General features: G+C 40.0%; 1 protein-coding gene across 5 annotated transcripts in view; it reads left to right on the forward strand.

Moving 5' to 3' along the window:
- QSER1 (glutamine and serine rich 1) overlaps positions 1 to 18,822 on the forward strand; it is a 36,620-nt gene extending 17,798 nt beyond the window's left edge. For 3 of the 5 annotated variants that reach the window (XM_027905337.1, XM_027905340.1, XM_027905339.1), the window contains 11 exons: positions 1,928 to 5,638; positions 8,455 to 8,750; positions 9,831 to 9,947; positions 10,319 to 10,452; positions 11,184 to 11,395; positions 12,669 to 12,806; positions 13,795 to 13,892; positions 16,963 to 17,115; positions 17,679 to 17,774; positions 18,399 to 18,571; positions 18,667 to 18,822. In XM_027905337.1, the coding sequence (XP_027761138.1) occupies positions 1,928 to 5,638; positions 8,455 to 8,750; positions 9,831 to 9,947; positions 10,319 to 10,452; positions 11,184 to 11,395; positions 12,669 to 12,806; positions 13,795 to 13,892; positions 16,963 to 17,115; positions 17,679 to 17,774; positions 18,399 to 18,539 (5,096 nt within the window). In that variant the 3' untranslated portion in view covers positions 18,540 to 18,571; positions 18,667 to 18,822. Of the gene's footprint in view, positions 1 to 1,927; positions 5,639 to 8,454; positions 8,751 to 9,830; positions 9,948 to 10,318; positions 10,453 to 11,183; positions 11,396 to 12,668; positions 12,807 to 13,794; positions 13,893 to 14,403; positions 14,528 to 16,962; positions 17,116 to 17,678; positions 17,775 to 18,398; positions 18,572 to 18,666 lie in introns of those variants that run through there. The other 2 variants (XM_027905342.1, XM_027905341.1) reach the window with 2 other exon arrangements.
- The last annotated feature ends 6 nt before the right edge of the window (positions 18,823 to 18,828 follow it).

The following is an 18,828-nucleotide window of genomic DNA, read 5'->3' on the forward strand; positions in this document are numbered from 1 at the left end:
AGAGCTCTTCACTCTTCAAAGTGACCTTTCTTTAGAAAGGTTTCTTACTTTGGGGTTTTTCTCCAAACCCTTCAGCTGTTGATTTTGAGGGAAAAAGGAGGAACAGTGTGTTACATTGTCCCACCAAGTGTTCCTTTGATCTGTGAGCTGTGTTATCAGTGTTCTGATTTCTTAGGGTAGTGGAAGTGTGTCTGTGCACAGAATTTACTAGCTTTGCCATACCTTTTGTCTGCCCCTCAACAAAAGTAAAAATATAAAATCCAGCAGTTCTATATTAGTGCTTCTGTGACCGGTTCTTGTCTGGTTCAAGAAATTACCTGTGTAGCAGAAAGGGTCTTGATTCGTGGGAGAGAAAGAGAAAATACAGGTCAGATGAGAAATTACATCTGCAATTAAAATAGGTGTAAATTCTTCCTGTTCCTTGCTGCTTCTGGATGGCTTTACCTTTGTGTTAGTGGTAGGGATCAGTGAAAGAAAGAGAACCCAGTTGTAAATGATGTTGCAGTTTTTTAGAATAGGGGAGAAAAAAGTGCATTAAAACACTGTGTATGCCTTCTTGCTCAGAAAGACCTTATTGTTGACTAATGAAAAATACCTTGGCATTCCTTCACTATCACATCTCTTCATATCAGTTGTCTTGAACTGAAAGGGAGAAACAAAGAATTTATTTCTCAGCCTCACCTGAACCTTCAAAAGCAATTGTATGATTAAGTTGCAACGAGATTAAGAGAAGTTCATGTATTTTAAAATGAATTTTTTTTTTTTAATTGAAGGGGTTTTTTTCAAAACAAGCTTTACTTGCTGAGAGTTTTGTATTTATTCTTAAATGATCCAAAACTAAAATCTGTTTTAAATATGGGAGAAGAATTGAAAAAAGTCAAATTATACCAGAGACTTTATTTTTTTGTCTAATTTGCATACCCAAGTTAATTCCTCGGTGGAAATTCATTCCTTTACAGGAATTTGAAGCTTCTCTGGGAATAAACTTGTCTTCTTCACTGTTTTTTTTTTTTTTCATAGACTTTGGAAACAGTGCACAAACTTCACCAATACCTGCAAGTTACAGGGTGAAAAGCTCTGAATGCTGTGGATCATTGGTGTAAGCCTGAAGGCTTGCAAGGGAATGTCACACTCCTGTTTCAGCTGGAGTAGTATATTCTGTTGAGAGGTCTTGTTTGAGCCAGGATGTCATACCAGTGGCTGGATGCAAATAAGTAATATTACACTTTTCAGTTGGATGGTTGCTGTTGCACCGTGCAGATAGTTGCTGTCTGTGGATATTTTGGACTCTCACTTTGGAAAGCGTAGAAATCGTATTTATTGCTTGTATTGAAAGCCAAAACCCTGCTTTTAAGAAAATTAAATGCCAAGTGTATAGACCATTAGCTATTTCACTGTAGGCTCTGAAATATTTCCCATAAAGTGAGTTATAAAAGTACTGGTGAGGGTAAATGCAGGAGATGGGATTGCTCCTTTAGCTGTGTGTGTATTGCATTTGGTGAGGTGTAATTTTGCCTTTTTACTGCGTATTGAAGGCGTTGAGGGCTTTTGATCCAGTTCGCTATGAATTCCTTAAACCGAAATAAAAACTAATAAAGAACTTTCAGTTTCAAAGCAGAATTAATCTTGTACAGTTTTTTTACACTCAGTTTGCCCCTTAAGGATATGAGGCTTTCCCCCTGGCAATTCACTGCAGGTACAGAGTTTGAAATTCTTAGAAAAACCTGCACTTCGATTTTAAAAATTGCCCACCAAAAGTGCCTCACTTAGCATGGTTTTTTATGTAAAGGGTGGTGATTCCGAAGAACGTTATGTTCGTAAATGCTGTAAGAGCTTACAGTGAAATGACTTACAGAAATGCTGTAACTTGTAAAGCCCCCTTATGCGCTTTTTTTCCTTCATGTTTTGTTTTTTGTTTTTTTTCCAGGTATGCATTCCTCAACAGCCACAGAACTATTTGTTACTGGAGCTTTGCCAACCTCTGGAACATTTCCACCAACATCCGCTCTGTCAGCGTATCAGCATCCCAACACTTTCAGCAGTAGAAACTTTGCCACTACCCCTTCTCTTACTCTCCAAGATACTACTTTCAGTGCTACATCAAACGGTCTCTTAACTACCCATGATCCTTTATTACAGATTAAAACCTCGCAAGGCGCTGTCCCCACCGCTTTGACATTCGAGCGCCTGGGCGGCTCTGTGCTAAGTACCAGCATCCCCCCCCAGTCATCAACATACCGCTCCGCTCAAGAGTCCGCGCCCCATCTCCTGCAGCCTCAGTTTAGTTTGTTGCCTTCGACCCTGGGAGGAGCCCAGCAGGTGTCCCAGGCGTACAGCACGTCTGCCTTCACCGGTTCCACCGCGGCGTCGATCGACAGAGCGCTCCAGCGAGAATGTAGTGTCATTAAACACCATCAGCGGCCTTCCAGCACTCAGTCTGTTCAGCCCCAGCTGGCTGTTTCCCAGCATTCCTTACACAGCTATTTGACGAGTAGCAGTGGAGTTAATTTTCAGGATACGTCCAGGCACTCGGCGTTATCCTGCAGTCCGGTCGGAGATGTTACTCAGGTGAGCAACGGAGGACCACAGCAGAAGACTTCTCAAGTCACGGTGGAACTCGCTCAGTCGTACACGTCTGCAATTCCCTCGCCCGGTTTTCCGCCTGCTTCCACGGCAAAAGTGAAAAACTGTTCCATGAAGCAGCCCCCGGGGTCCGCAAAGACCCCCAAACCTCAAAGTGTAGCTCCCACTGTGCAGACACAAAGCTATGCCAAAACTGCACAGAACCAGAGTTCTGTCATCACAGGCCAAGCACAGATCTATTCTACGGCACAGCTCCCGAGCCTCCTGTCGGTCAGTCAGTCCCAAAACTACGTGTCCTGCCAGGCTCAGAGTGTGCCACCTGTCAGTCACTCACAGGATTTCTCGTCCAGCAAGGTTGAGAAGCTGCCCTCACTGTATAAAACATTGACTTTCTCTGGGCAATCCCAAACCATTACTTCCGACAGTCAGACTCTGAGTTACTCCTCAGAGGAACAGGCGTTGACCTCAGTTCCAAATGACAACTACTCTGGGCAAATGAGGGAACTTTCTTCAGTCAGCCAGTCTCAGAGCTACTCTTCTAGTCACTCTCAGGGTTTATCTCCAGTTACCCAGTCCCAAGTTAATTTTTCATCTCAATCACAAGTTTTATCAGCCGTTAGTCCTTCAGAAAGCTATTCTTCAGGGCAGTCTTTAACATTGACGTCGCCTTCTCTTTCCTTTAACGCCTCTCCTCGGGTGCAAACCCTTCCAGCCTCGAGTCCTAATCAAAGCTATATTTCTTTGCATTCTTCTCAGAACTCTCAGTCGCAAGAATCCTCCTCTCCACAGTCTCAAAAGTTTTTGCCCTCTGTCCAGTCTCCTTTTGCATCCCCAGCTCATTCCCAGACGCTGCAGAACAGCAGGCCTTCCTCGGAAACAAAGGCCTACGTGAAGAGGAAGTCTGACTCTAACTTGTACGCCTCATCCAAACAGGAGGAGGAGTTATCAATGCAGGAGATGCAGGCACTGCAACAGCAAGCTGCTCTTGAACCTTCCACTCAAAGCCTCGCCGAGGAGGAAATCAACGCTCAGGATGCAACATATAGGGTCTCAAAAGCAAACGACAGATACTCTCAAAGCGTAATCAGAAGTAACTCTCGCCTTGAGGATCAAGTTGTCGGGCTCGCTCTTCAAGGAACGAAAAAGGACGAAAGAATGGCCGGTTCTGTGGAGCAGCTTTCCCAGCACATCGGCCACATCAGCAGCCTAAGCCACGACATGAAGAAGACGGCGAATTTACTGCGAACGACGCAGGTGACCGTGAGCGCCAAGGAGCTGAACCAGCAGCGTTCTCTGATGCACAAGGTACACGAGAGCAAGACTGCAGACCAGCAGGGCCAGGTCATCAGTGCGGCACCGCAGGTGCAGCCTCATGCCCTGAGGCACGGCCACCAGCTGTGTCTGCCCAGCGCGCAGGTCCTGCTGGAGTCGACCTGCGACCTGCAGATCCTTCACCAGTCGATACTGCAGGCGGGTTTGGGACAGGCAAAGGCGTCGCCGCAAGTGCAGAGGATCCAGAGTCCCCAGCAGGTGACGCATCCGTTCCTTCAGATGGATGGCCATATTATTCAAAGTAACGGGGGTCATTCCCAGCAGCAGCTGCACGGTCAGGGTTCAGAAGTCATGAAAATGGACATTTCTGAGCCTTCGAAACCACTACAGCAGCATTTGGCAGCGAAAGATCATTTCACTCAGACAAATCAGCATGACTCGAAAAATCAGTTTGTTTCTCTTAGTTCAATATGTTTCCCAGAATCTATACTTCTCAGTGATGAGAGGAATATATTGTCCAATGTGGATGACATCTTAGCAGCAACAGCAGCAGCCTGTGGAGTGACTCCATCTGACTTTGCCAAATCAGCTTCTAACGAAGAGGAAATCCAGACTGTTGAAAACAGCGAGGAGTCCAAAGCACAGTTCCAGTCACTGGATGTAAGACACGTGTCTTCTGTTTTTAGTGCCTCACCTACTGTAGTTGGAAAGCCAGCAAGCAGAAATAATATCTCTCTGAACGGAGGCCAAATTACTCTAAATCTTACACCGGTGGCAGCAATACAGACAAAAACTGTGAACCTGGATCAGCAGCACATTGAAACTTCCGAGCAAAATGTACCAACGAGAATGACCTCTCCCAGCCTTGGCCCCGGTCAGGAAGAGCAGGAACAAGGGGCAGTTCGAGTTAAGAAACAATCCAGCATCAGTCACGAATCTGAAGAAGATAACGATGCTTCTGTCGATGGTGCACTGAATGCGAGAGACACAGAGTTTGTTTCCAGTGGTAGGAGCCTAAGTGAAGAAAGTGCTGCTTCGGAGAATGATTTTAATGTGGGTGGTGATGACGGTACAGTAGCAGGTAACCAGTCAAAGGTTCCATTGCAGCCGCTATCCCTGCCCCAGAGCGGAGATGGAGCCGTTAACAGAACTGAAGAAGAATGCCAAGATTTAGCTCAAGGGAACCTCCAGAAGAAAAAAAGCAAAGGAAAGAGCCAAAACAAAAGTGCTGCAGAAGATGACGGTGCAATTCAGAAACAGGTAAAGAGAAGCGGGCAGTGTAAACGTCAGAATTCCAGAGGAAACGACTCGTGTTTCACCTACTCCTCTCCTGTTTCTGAAAGCTGTTACGACACTTACCAACATCAGGAGAGGATGAGGCAAAAAATTAAAGAAGTTGAAGAAAAGCAGCCCGAAGTCAAAACGGGATTTATTGCATCTTTTTTAGACTTTCTCAAGTCCGGGCCTAGGCAACAGTTTTCGACCCCAGCTGTGCGAATGCCAAACAGGACTAGGCGACCAGTTACACAAATAGTTCGTGCCCCTTGCCCACAGCCCTCTGCAAAGCCCCAGCCAGCAGCAGCAACACCTGCAGCTGCTCCTGAGGTTAGTGGGGAAAGCCCGACCAAAAAAGCTGACGAAGAACTTAAGAAAAATTTAGAAACGTTGCCTTCGTTTTCTTCTGATGAAGATGATTCCGTGGGTGGTAACCACGACCTTCAGAAGAGCATCTCTACTGCATTGTCAGCCCTGGATGACACATCTGATAGGAAGATCAAATCAGGTAAAATGGTTACTACAAGTGCAAAAGTTGAAGGAGATTTCTGTAGCTGATGGGGGAAAAAGAAATTAAGAATTTTTAGCTGTCTTCAGGTACCGGTTTTGGTTTGTTTTGGTTTTGACCGTAATTCAGAGTTTTGTTCAAAAGGTGTATTGGCCATGGACTGAACTAGTGTTTTTCACAATTAGAAAATACGTAAATAAAGTTTTTCATGTTATTTAAGTAGGACTCTTCTAATGCCAAGAAGTTATTTTAGCCTGGAGTAGGAACAATGTGTGTTTTATCTTCGTTTCTGGCTTAGGATGCTAAATACGATTTTCATCTGGAAACCTCAACAAACCATCGTGTCAGAGGTTCTAAACCTATTTTTAAAAAAAAAAAATTAAAGCAAGAGAACATATTAACAATTGCCATCAGCAGGCATTAAGCTCTTCCTAGGTAGGGTTAAACGTGGCGCTCTCTGTGGCGATAAAGTTGCACAAAATGCGTTTATGGAACAACTTTGGCCCTTGTAAACTGAGCACTGGTTTGACTGGGCTTGTCCAAGGTGAGAGTCACTTGAGTTTGATTTCAGCTGTGGTAATCAGGGGTGTTTGCACCTCCACGTTGATAATACATTGCTAGCAAAAGAACAAAAAATTGTTTTGGGCAGGGAGGGGCAGCAACGAGAGCTAATTGCAGTATTAGGTAGTTTTTGGTTTCATTTGTGTTACATCTGTTTGTTTTGAAGTATTTTCAACATGCAACGTGTTTTTGCCTAGACAGGCCTTTTCAGTCAAGTTTATTTTTTTCCTCTGATGAGCAATTAGAAACTATCCAGCCAATCACAATAACTGTACTAACTCAAGAGAAATACCATTGTCTTCCAAAATAATCACAGGGAGAAAATGAAACATTCCTTTATCTCCTCTCAGGACTTGGGACCTGTGACCCATAGGCTGATTCTTAACAAGATAAGAGTGAAGTAATGGTTTCCCTTTTTAGATTAAAGAAGAGAGGGAGATTTTTTTTTTCTCTCTAGGGGTGATGTGATTTACCCAAAATTGTAATAATTAGACCAAAGATGCTGGGAAAATACTGCACAATACGCAATATGCTAAGCAATACCTTATATTAATGACTATTCTGTATTCTTGTGTGGGTATTTCTATGGAATTGTTAACTTCATGCATTTTGGAAAGTCTGCTACAGAAGGTGAGGTTCCTCCTGTGTCTTTCAGTTGAACATGTATTTTAAACAACAATCAGTGACTGTTGTTCTTCCCCCAAAGCCAAAATGTGGACAGTGCCACGGTGTGAGCCTCTTAACTTTAATAAGCCATTTTTGCTTGTACAACGTCCAGAGAAAATGTTTCCAAGGGTTTTTTTTTTTTTTGCTGGGTGGGAATTTCCATTAGCATTTTATTTGCTGTATCTCCTTTATTATCCACAAGGATGTAATATTTATACCCCCCATTCCTTGAATTCCCCCTCCTGGTTTGTTGTATCCAAGACTGCTCATCCATTGTACAAGATGTCATTACTAAGCATCTCCCTTACTTGCTGGTGGTTTGCAGGTTTTCAAATAATTCCCTCCTCTGTCTTGTTTTTGCAGATAAGTACAGAAAGGCAAATACTAAAACACAATCTGTTGTTGATAGGATTAAAGAGCACATGTGCCTTTATCTGGTGTTCTGAAGAGTGGGTAACTGTACTTGGGCACTAATAAAGCTGTGGCTAATTAAAGCTGGCATGGCTTTCACTGGGCAAAGAAATAAAGCATATTTGCAATAATGTGATGTTGATATGTCCAGAAGAACATATTTTGTGGCTTAACAATTTTACTGAATGGATTTAATGAATCTTCAGATATTTGGTGTAAAGATCTTGTATTGACACGTTGATTTTGACATGGAAATCTTTTGTTCGGAGTCACTTTTGTTAAAATTTATTACGTTGTCTTTTTTAATAATTTTTGGAGTGAAAAAGTCAACAATTAGCAGTGCTTGTAACAAAACTGTAAAATGGTTATTTTGAGTTTCCTAAGTGATTAGTAATTGTCTTAGAGAAAATATAACTTGATTTCTTTTAGATCAGCAAGTCAGCGTTAAAACTAGTACGTGTAGAAGACTATGAAGTAATATCTAAAAAGGATTCTAATTTTTTTCAGGTGGGAAAGAATAATAATTTTGGAAGGTGGGATTTTCCTTTGGCTCTTTGGAATAGAGGAGGAGAAGAATGTTCTTTCCCTTTGTTTTGTATCGTCAGTCCTCATTGCTCACCTCTGTTAATATTAAAAGCCATTAGGATATTGCCAAAGTTGTAGCCTGGAAATTCCGGTTCCGTTACCAGAAGATATGAATGATAAATATCCAAAATTCATTCAGAAAATGTTTTTTTACTGTTTCATGTGTGTTTCCCTTTCTGTAATCCAATTTAAGAAGACTTAACTTATCAGCAGACTGGAACCAGGATTCAGTGCTGTGACCTTTACTGTTGTGCTTGCTTGTTGCCACAAAGTACAACAGTATTTCCCAGTGATCTGTCTGTGGCTGTCAAGTTGTTTTCTAAAGCATTCATCTGTGTTAATCCCAGATGCTGACAGATGCAGCAGTTTAATACAAACAGAGGTATTTAGCTGCAGTGGTTTTGGTTTTGCTTAAGGTTTAGTTGTGGCCAAGATACTGCTGCTATTTGAACTCCTAGAACAGGATTTTTTCCCTAGAATAGTTGCTTTTAATATATATTGCAACAGGAAAAAAAAAAGAAAAATCTAGTTCCCATATTACACTGCTAACCCTTGATACTTTGTTTAACCAAAATACGGATTTTTCCCCTCAGAAACCGAAAAGGGGACAGTTGTCACTGCTGCTGCCACCGCCACCACTGCTGTAACAAAGCAGGAACCTCCCCAGACAACTGCCCCTGTAGGCAACGTGCAGGAGAAAGTGAATCCAGCTGAGCCCTTAAAAGCAGCTCAGCAGGATGCTGTGACTTCAGAACAGCTGGCAAAAGCGCAGGAGGCCGTTGCGATAGAAGGCTGCACCGACGAGGAGAACACGGACAGCGGAGGAGAGGGCATGTACAGAGAACGTGACGAGTTCGTGGTGAAGATTGAGGATATAGAGACACTAAAGGTAATCTGAATATTTTTGCTGGGAGAGGGGGGAAAAAACATCATGAAAAATCCTGCATATGAATTCAGCCTCAACAAACTAGCGAGAGGGGAGAGGCTGCGTATTGGTTTTGTGTTTCTATTCTGATATTCCTCGATTGCTGCCAAAATGCCTTAAAGGTGTGTTCGTTTCTAGTGCAGACTGCCAATATGTTTTGGATGTACATGACCCATTTTATGCTCCACACACAGGAAAGTAAATCTGCTTGCTGGTAACCTCTGTTAGAACTTGGAATTGCCTGTTTGAATATTAAAAAGCATAAATTTTTCACGGGCAGTTGACTACCTTTTTTTTTTTTCTTTCTTTGTTAAGAAGGTAGGACTAGACTTTCAAGTGTAAGGTGTTGAGGAAATGACTTTTGGACTTCTGCAGAAGATCTTGAATGGAATTGTTTTGTATTTTTGTAAGAAGTTCTGCTTGGTATTCCAACAAGAAAAGGTTTCCCTAAGCAACCAGTACAGCTCTTCACCTGAGTTTATGTGAATTTCCATTTTGTCTTTGATTTCTGGGTTTGGTTTGGTTTTGTTGCTTCTCCATTTTAAATTCTTCTGCGTGTTTACCTTTCCTCTGGGGGCTATCATAGCCAGCAATGTTCTTACTCTTAGAAAATTCCTGATGCTTTTGATTATTTGTCTGTGTGTTCATCCTTTTCTGAGTTGCAGTTTTAAATTAATTCATGTAGTTTTGTCACGTAAAACAAATGCTATCAGTTTGAGATATTCCCTTGCCTCTTATAAAATGGATTCAATATGCTAGGACATATATTGTGAAATTTCAGGTTTTATTGTAGTTAGTTGAAGAGTCATGAAAAAGTAACCAAATACAACCAATATATATTTTCCAGAGGGAGTTTATTTGAATTAGTCATTTTGTGTAGGACTTACAGAGAATTCTCATTAAAGATAATAATTACAAACGTGTCCTGATGCAAACAGGGGTTTGAAATTTCAAATTACGTATTTCAATTTTATCCGAGTTACTAACACATTTTGGGAATTAAAATAAGCACTGTTTTTAGCAAATAATTTTATGTTCTTACAGGTTGCTTTGCAAACAGGGAAGGAACCTCCAGCTATCTGGAAAGTACAGAAGGCTTTGCTGCAAAAGTTTGTTCCTGAAGTGCGAGACGGACAAAGAGAGTTTGCTGCTACTAACAGTGTGAGTCTTAAAAAAATTCCTTATCCAGCCCCGTGGGAGCTGATTTCCTTCATGGAAATCTGGGAAACAAACTAAAATATGATTCTGGCTTACATTCTTAGCAATCATCCTTGAGGGGTGGGGGGTTAGTAGTCCAGTACCTCTGGCCTAACTTTCCTTAATTTTAAATATTATCTGGAAATCTGATGGAGAATTTTTCTTATATTAACGCTGTTGAATAGCATATCTTTGTATGTAACCCTCTTTTTTTTTAAACTGATTTTTTTTTTCCTTTGGTATTGACCTTTTCAATTGTTAAACTGACTAATTTTATTTAACAGAAACACTTGTGAGTTTTTTTGGTTTTGTTTTTTTCCTCTTTTTTCTTGTAGTATCTTGGGTATTTTGGCGATGCAAAAACAAAATACAAGCGAGTGTATGTGAAGTTTGTGGAAAATGCAAACAAAAAGGAATATGTCAGAGTGTGCTCAAAAAAACCACGGATCAAGCCTGTGCAGTCAGCAAGGTATTTTATTTCAATTTGTTTTTCATTTTGCCATATTGTTTTCCTATTTCAGCAAACAGGAGTTATAACTCAGGATTATTAATTCTGCTCAGAGTTGCTAACTGAGAACTGTCTGTTTTTGTTTTAAGAAATCAAATATAAATTACTGCCATGTCAAAGCTTCCCTACTTCTAGTCTCTTCAACAGTAATTTATTTGGGAGGTGTCAGGGTTCCATGTGCCATTTTTTCTGTCATCTTTGGCCACCAAAGCCCACTGATGTGATGATTTTAATTTTTTTTTATGTTGTTTTCTTGTATCCTGAGGACTTTAATAGTTAGGTATGTTTTTCTGGATTGCTTTAGTGACTATTCTCTCCTAGTATATACTAGTTAGTGCCATGCTTTCTTTTCAGTTAAATAGCCAATTTTAATATTAGCTCCAATCTCCCCTGGCTCATAAACTCTACTGACATTGGGCAATTTAAAATTTCTGTGCCTGTTTTATCTGGTTATAAAGTTGGAATATTATTTAATCATAAGTAGCTGAGAATAATTGTTAAGCATTATATCAAAAATACAGTAGTGTAGTGTGTATGACCTGATTCCCAGTTACAGGTGGCAGTGAAGTAAGTGAACATATAAATATATAAATGGGGAATATAATCTGATTAAATAAAAATATATCTCTTTTATTAATGCCAAAACTTGTGCGGTAATTATTTTCACGAAGATCATCTCCATAACATTGCAGGACCATTCACTGCAAACCGAGTAACAGCAACATCAAACCCCCTGATCCACCAACCCCAAAACCAACAGCAACAAAAGTCTCTTCCGTGAAACCCAAAGCTAAACAGCCAAAGGTAAAGGCTGAACCACCACCAAAGAAAAGGAAAAAGTGGAAAGAGGAATTTTCATCTTCCCAGTCCGATTCTTCCCCCGAGGCCCAGAGCGAAGAGGATGGTGAGTGAGATACCATTGATGGCACCTGGGCCCGTCTGAACTTAAATGAAAAGAGTGTTATAAAATGGCATTGTTTGACCTTGCAAACTTTTCCGTACCAGAAAGGAAATTTAAAATCTGACAGTGCCATGAAAAATGAGTTTCTCAAAACTTTTTGCTTACTGTTCATGTGTGAGCATCACTGAAATGATCTTAAATGTAGTTTATCAGAGAGATAAATATACTTTTTACTGCTTGCTTGCTACCATGGGTACAGTTGCAGGAGGAGAAGCTGATTTAATTTTTTTTTTTTTTTAATACATCTCAAGAACGAGTCTCTTCCTTAATTTTCCATTGCAACTGCATGTTGGGTCAAAAATAACATTCCTGCAGTGTTTGTCTGACAAGCTACCAGTGGTGTACTGGAACATTGCCTCTATGAGAACAACACCTTTAAAATATTATTTTTCAGGCAGACTTGCCCAGGTAACCATTGATAATGTACAATTGTGTCCATATTTAAAATCCTAAGTAACCTGGTGATGATAGTCATCCACAGAAATGTGTCTGTCCAAGGAAGTTTAACAGCCCTGCTGGCTAAATTACTGAAAACCCTGGTGCCAGCCACGGAGCCTATAAAAAGCTTCCAGAGTGTTGATTAGAAGCAGTGACTACTCCATGTGCATGTTTAAAATTGCTGTCTGTGAAAAAAAAAAATAAAAGCTTCCTCAGAATAAGCACAAATATGCCCTTCATTGCTCCTCTGGTAAAATTTGGTTTACATGGGGGTTTTTTTTGGTGAGCTGAAAAATTAGGAGGGATTGGCTTCGATGGTGTGAAGCCTCCTAAGTGATATTTGAGCTCTGGGATTTTTATTTATTTTTTTCCTAATGGCCAAATTCATATTCTGCAGTTTTGGGATGCGGTTGCATTGACGCGAAACCTGCATGTGGGGCATTTCCCTTCACTTGACTGAAGTTATTCATTATCAATTTTCTCTAGACTTTAATCTACAGTAATAGAAAAATGTGTAAATTCCAGGAATTTATAATCGAAATGCTGATAGTTAAAAAAAAAAAAAAAAGACCTGAACCATTTGTAGCACATTTGGGTTCTGCCCCTGTTTTTGGCAGGTAAGCACTTTATTCCAGTTGACTACATTGAGTTTCAATCTCTTGGGGTACCAGTAGGGGTCACTTGTGTTTTAAGAGAGAAACCTTCGGTTTTAAAAAAACCCAACTATTTTGCAGGGTATTAAGGGGAAAAAATTCATTCTGTTGCGATTCATTTTCAGAGGTTGTACCTCCAGCTCCCCTCGTTACTCGCTTTTTGAACACAAGAGCTATGAAGGAGACTTTTAAGAGCTACATGGAGTTGCTTGTTAGCATTGCCTTGGATCCTGACACCATGCAAGCCTTGGAAAAGAGCAATGGTACAGTATGTTTAACATTTGTGTGTTCTCTCTAGATTTTAATATTATAAATCAGTCAATCAAATGTTTGGGTTTTTAAAAAAAAAAAAAACCACAAAAGTTTCGTTCTTGCTGCTATGAAAAATTCTGCTTTTCAAACTCTGAAGTCTTAAAGTACTGATTAAAGAAAACTGCATTAATACACACTTTTTGTTTGAGGACAAACTATTTGGACTTACTTAGCCTAGTAGGCTCCAGGATACAAGTTGAAACTTCTATTTCTCAAAATTTAGGAAAAAACACTCCTTTATAAAGATGAAGATCTCAAAAGAGGAATTATTTCATGTATTATTTAGTTGCAGGCTGTTGTTTTGTACTATATTCTGTTTGGTTGCATTTAAAAAACTCTGTTTTCTGTCCTCTCCATTCCTGGTTTGCTCTTACTGTGCATCAGTGCACACTCACCTCAGGATTTCAGACCTGTGCATTGTGTCAGCAGTCCCACTGAAAGCAAAGAAATTCACTTTACAGATAAAAGGCTCCATACTGAGCTGTAAATTTTCATTCATGGCCACATGCCTGTGTTCAGCTGTATACTGTGCAATTCACAGTGGTTTATCAGATATCACTTTTATCAGGAAGCACTTTCCTCGATTTCTGTTGTTATAAATGCCAGCAGGGCCATCTCTTGTAAAACGGAATAACAAATGTCAAAACCACAAACTTGTCTTCATAAAACAATGAAACTGTCGAGGAGGAAATGGTGTGAAATTGTCTCTAAAATTTATGCTCTCGAGAAGGGGCAATTAAACTGCATAATATCTAGACCAGCTTAATGGGCTGGTCCGAAAAATAAGATTTTTCTCTCGCATTCAAAATCGGTTTATGTGCAAATTGCTTTATTTCTTTTTACTTTCCACGCTGTGCATTAAAGGGTCAAAGTGTAGATAGAAGATGAATCTCTTTGCTGTGCATCTCTTAATAATCAACAATCAAATGTGTCTTTTAGATGAGCTGCTTTTGCCTCACATGAGAAAGATTGATGGCATGCTGAATGACAATAGGAAGAGGCTGCTCCCCAAATTACGCTTGGATCACGCTTTCAAGGTATATTCTCTTTCAAATTCGAGGATTTTAAAGGTCGTGTCACAAGGAAGGCATTGAATGCACACTGTGCAAGCCCAACACTTTTAATACAAGTGAATATGGATCTGAGAGAGATGCTATAAATTTAGTACTTGTATGTGGCATTTGGAGAACATTTTGGGATGGAGGAGTTGATGCTGCGAAGGTAAAGTTCTGGCTTTACTCCCCATGCTTTTTGGTTCATTCTCAAGCTTTTTTTTTTTTTTTTTTTTTTTTTTTTTTTTTTTTTTTTTTTTTTTTTTTTTCTTTTAAGCTTCACAAATTTGCCAAAAGCAAGTGTGTTTCCTGTCCTTCTAGAGCTTTTGGTTTCAGTGATGGCATTGCCTAAAAATAAACTCTCACATGAAATAGCTGTGCTGTGGAGCAGATGTCTGAACTTCTTTGAAGTAGAGAAACATGATCAGAGGAGTTCAAAACCAGGACAGAGGGACTCAAGGACAACTCGTTTGTGTGCTCTTTCATGTATCTTCAGCATGGAAGGTTGAGAAAAGTGTGGATAACAAGCCCACATTGCAGCAGCTTTGACGCAGTAATAAAAAAACAGGTGTGGATGTGGCCAGGGAAGAGAGAAGCCGTAACATCTGAGTAGAGAGAAGGTAAACAGGAGGATAATCACTGGGGTTCCTACTGTTCCCATCCACCCTCCAAGCAGCAACGCAGATTTTGCAAGTGCAGTGAAGTGAGTGAAGGTTATTTTCACTCACAGCATCGTTTAGGGTGAGGGAAGACCTTTGAGGATTGTCAAGTCCAGCCATTGACCCAGCACTGCCAAGTCCACCTCTGAACCCTGTCCCTGAGTGCCTCATCTCCACGTGTTTTAAATACCTCCAGGGACGGTGACTTCACCACTGATAAATAACCCTTCTGGTGTAGAAATCTTTCCTAATATCCAATCTAGACCTCCCCTGGCACAACCTGAGGCAATTTCCTCATGTCCTCCTGCTCGGGAATAAAAGACACCCTTTTGTCCCCCACCCCAGCCCCTTCCTGGCAAGTCTTGTGTGCCAGAAAGTGGCATTGTTTCAGAGGTGAGAACACCATCAACCAGTGAAACAGCTGTAATTCACACAACTCTTGAACTTTTTTGATGTTCGTTATGCCGTTTTCCCAACAGCTGGACACAGAATTCCTTGTGGCTTCCTCCTTAAAGTAGGAAGGCTTGGGGCTTGTGGAATTCTAGTCACGTTCTCAGGACACAAAAAGTGAGAGGTAGCTGAGTTCCCACTTTAAGGGGAAAAAAACTGATACAACTTTCTGTAATACCAACATGTCATTACAACTGCTTATTCAGTTGGAGTTGATAATGAATGCAATAGCTTTGCTGTGTGTTCACTTAGAGGCAGGTCATGTAAAGATTATATCTATAAATTTAACTTAAGCCTGTGTTTCATCATATTAGCTGCAAGAATTTAATGGATGTAAGGAAGGGATCTGCTTGGGATGTCATCTGCAAGATAAAAAAACCTCTTATGTTTTTCTCTGGTATGAAGGTACCAACTTGTGCCATCCTTGGGTCAATATTTTGGATAAAAATGAAATACCTATTTGTTGCCATAACTTCGTGTTGGTTAGGAAAATGTGTTTGATGCTCTTTAAGATCTGGGTTGATTTGATGATTAATGAAGGTCTGTTTCTATTCTACCTTGGATCAAATAATGAGTTGAGATATTAGAGGCTGAATGAGAAAGCAATAAGTGAAAAATACCATTTGTCATTCACAGTTTTACTGTTCTGCATTGATTAGCATGGATAAATTGGTTTTCCAATATGGACACAGTTAATGTGGAATATGTTATCACTGGATTGCAAAGCAGACACTGAGGTTAGCAGTCAGTGTTTGATAGTTTTGCCTGTGTCATGTTTTATACTTACAACAGTTTATTGTGTCCTGTGTGTAACAGTTTTTTATAAAAAACCTCAGAAAATATTACCACTGCCTTAGTGGAAGCTCAGTAAGTGAAGCATCTCATCTGAATTGTGCAAATTTCATTTGAAAATTATTACCACCATTTTGTGTCTCATGCTCTCAAGGATGCAGAAATCACCGGTATTTTCTTCTTCATTCCAATCCAGATTTGTCTGGTTTGGGTCAGTGGTGGGACCATGTAAATTCTTCCAGCTCTTGGGAATTCTCCAGGGGAAGGCAAAAGTGGCCAGACACCCCTCCTCCCACCTTGATACTCAAAATCAACCTTGAGAAAAACTATCACAGCGGGTAGAAAAACTAAATAATTGAAGCCTGCTGAAGTTGTTCCAGTTTGAAAGCATTGCAGTGAAGTCTGGATGTGGACAGTGCTCAGGGTTCCTGCTACCTCTGTGCTGTGGATTTTATAGCTTTACACTGAGAGCTCTGTTTAATAAAGGAAAACAATTACAGATATACATAAAGAGCTAATGAATTATAGGTTGTTGGATTATAGTACTGTTTGTACAAGAAAAGTTGTATTCAAATTTGCTCATGCAAATAACGTGGAACTAAAGCTGGTAGAAGTGCAGTTCACTCCCCTGACTTAATATGTCTTAAATTTGTGCCTTTTTGAACCAGCCTTCTACTGCACTGTGCAGAAGCTTTCTTATTTTACGGATATGATACGAGACAATTAGTTTGCAATTCACAAAAGATGGGACAAAAGCTTTGTGTGCCTGATTAGGCATTAAATACTTAGGGATCCTCGAGTAACTTGGCCTTGGAGATTCTTGAGTAGAAATTGCCCAGTAGAGCCTTCCTTTTTTTAATTTTTTTTTTTTACCCCTCTTTCTGGTGAGAGAATCACAGATGATAATCTTGAAACGCAACGAAAGGATCTTCTGGCTTTGAAAAGTGACAGCGGAGAAGACCAGGTGGTCACAATTTCCATGTGGTTGGTTGCGTGATCTGATAAAAACACTTTATCAGGTCTTTGTGGAAGAACAATTTTTTTCATAATAGGCTGCACTCTAAACTTTTCAAAGGAAAATGGCCAATTTGTCATCAGTCTGGCCACTCTTGATTTTTTATTTTTTTTTTTTCTCTATATATGCTCTGTTAAAGAACGCTTTGGAAAACTTCCCTGAGCTGACAGTGATCACTCGGGACCCCAAGGCGAAATGTGGAGGAACGTCCGTGTCCAAGATCAAAATGAATGGGAAAGCTTACAACAAAAAAACACTGAGGGCTTCCAAGTCAACCACTAAATTAGCACAGGTGAGTCTTCAAAAAGGGGTTTACCACGATCTGACTTGTAATATGATAACCACATTTACATGGGTATAAAATGCTGCTTCGTGTATGAGGTGTTCTGGTAGGTTTATCAAAACGTAAAATCTGGGAGTGAGGTGCTTTTTCTGTAACAAGAGGACGTTAAAAACCAACATCAAAAGCAGTACATTAAATCATTATTTTAACTCATCTGCAATAGATAGTTTGTCACCCATCAATTTGGTAGGAAAGGGTTTAAGCTTTGGTCATTCTTGCAATAGTTGTTGGAGAAGGGGGTGTTTTGCCTCTTTTTGGACTTGCAGTGCATTCAAGAGAATTGAATGAAAGCATTCCCAAACCTGGTTTTGATAAAACAATGTGGAAAGTGGAGGTGGGAGATAACTGTGATATATTTTAAGTTACAGTTTGGCAAAATGTGTCAAAATAATGATTTGAATGAAGCGCTCTGTTTCTGAATTGTTGAAAAAAAATGGTTTACAGAAGAAAATGTCTGTAATATCTCTTGCTAAATAACGTGAATTTACATAAAAGAATTGTTCTTTTTGCAGGAGTTTACAGTAGATCCAGAAAAAATACAGTTGTATTCTTTATATCACTCACTCCATCATTACAAATATCACATATATCTAACGTGTAAAGAAGAGGTAAGTAATTGTTCTCACTGAGCTAATTTTACATGCCTTGAGGAAATTTATCGAGGGAATTGAGTCCACCTGGAGGGACTGTGCTCATCTTCTCAGCGGATGAGTATGGATTGAGGCCTCCTATTGGGATTGATTCTTTCTGGCAAATAAAAGGGTACACTGAGCACACACATTGCCCCAGCGGGCACTGCTGCTCACAACAGTCAGATATGAGGCTTTCAAGGTTTGTGTGATTCCCTGAACTATTCTGCACTGTTATCCAAAATAAATAAAAAAAAAAAAAAAAACAAACAAATTTCATCAGGGTGTGTAACTCCTCAGATCTGGAACTTTATTTTGTCTTAGAACGCCACTCCTTTATTTTTTCTGCAAATTCTTGGAGGAAACAGGTAGCAGAAATACAAGAGTTGAGCTCTGGCTTGGTTTGTTTAGAAATGCATTTCTGGGGGCATTTCCTCTTGGTTTTAAAGCATAGAGTTGTTTAGGTTTTTTTTTTTTCCAAAGAAGGTTCATATTTAACTGCAGACCTATAAAAATGAAAATTCTTAAATTCTGGCAGCCTAACTTGTGTGTGTGTGTGTGAATCTCTCTCTCTCTCCCCATCCTTCTCTGTTTTTTAAATAGATTTCTTCTGTTCAGAAGACGAGCGCAGACCTGGGCCAGGAAGAGATCGTGCAGCTGTGCATGAAAAACATCAAATGGGTGGAGGATCTTTTCGAAAAGTTTGGTGAACTTTTGAATCGCGTGCAGCAGAAATGCTCATAACAAAAGTGCATCCCAAACCTCCCCTTTTTTTTTTTTTTTTTTTTTTTTTTTTTTTTTTTTTTTTTTTTTTTTTTTTTTTTTTTTTTTTTTTTTTTTTTAAATATTTTAATTTTTTTTTTTATTTTCCCTATGGCACTAACCTGATGGAACAGAAGGCTCAGAGAAAGGCTCTGATTTCTTTCCCAATGCCAGACTGCTTCTTGTTTCGTAGCCATTTTTATTTTCTCCTTCTGGAACTTCGTGCCTTGGCTCGTGCTGAGGAAAAGTGATGCTGCCAAGGAAAATCAGT

This window comes from Empidonax traillii, unplaced genomic scaffold (genome assembly GCF_003031625.1).
Source record: "Empidonax traillii isolate 1590-97213 ecotype Southwest subspecies unplaced genomic scaffold, ASM303162v1 scaffold1145:size269165, whole genome shotgun sequence".
Classification (NCBI taxonomy): Eukaryota; Metazoa; Chordata; class Aves; order Passeriformes; family Tyrannidae; genus Empidonax; species Empidonax traillii.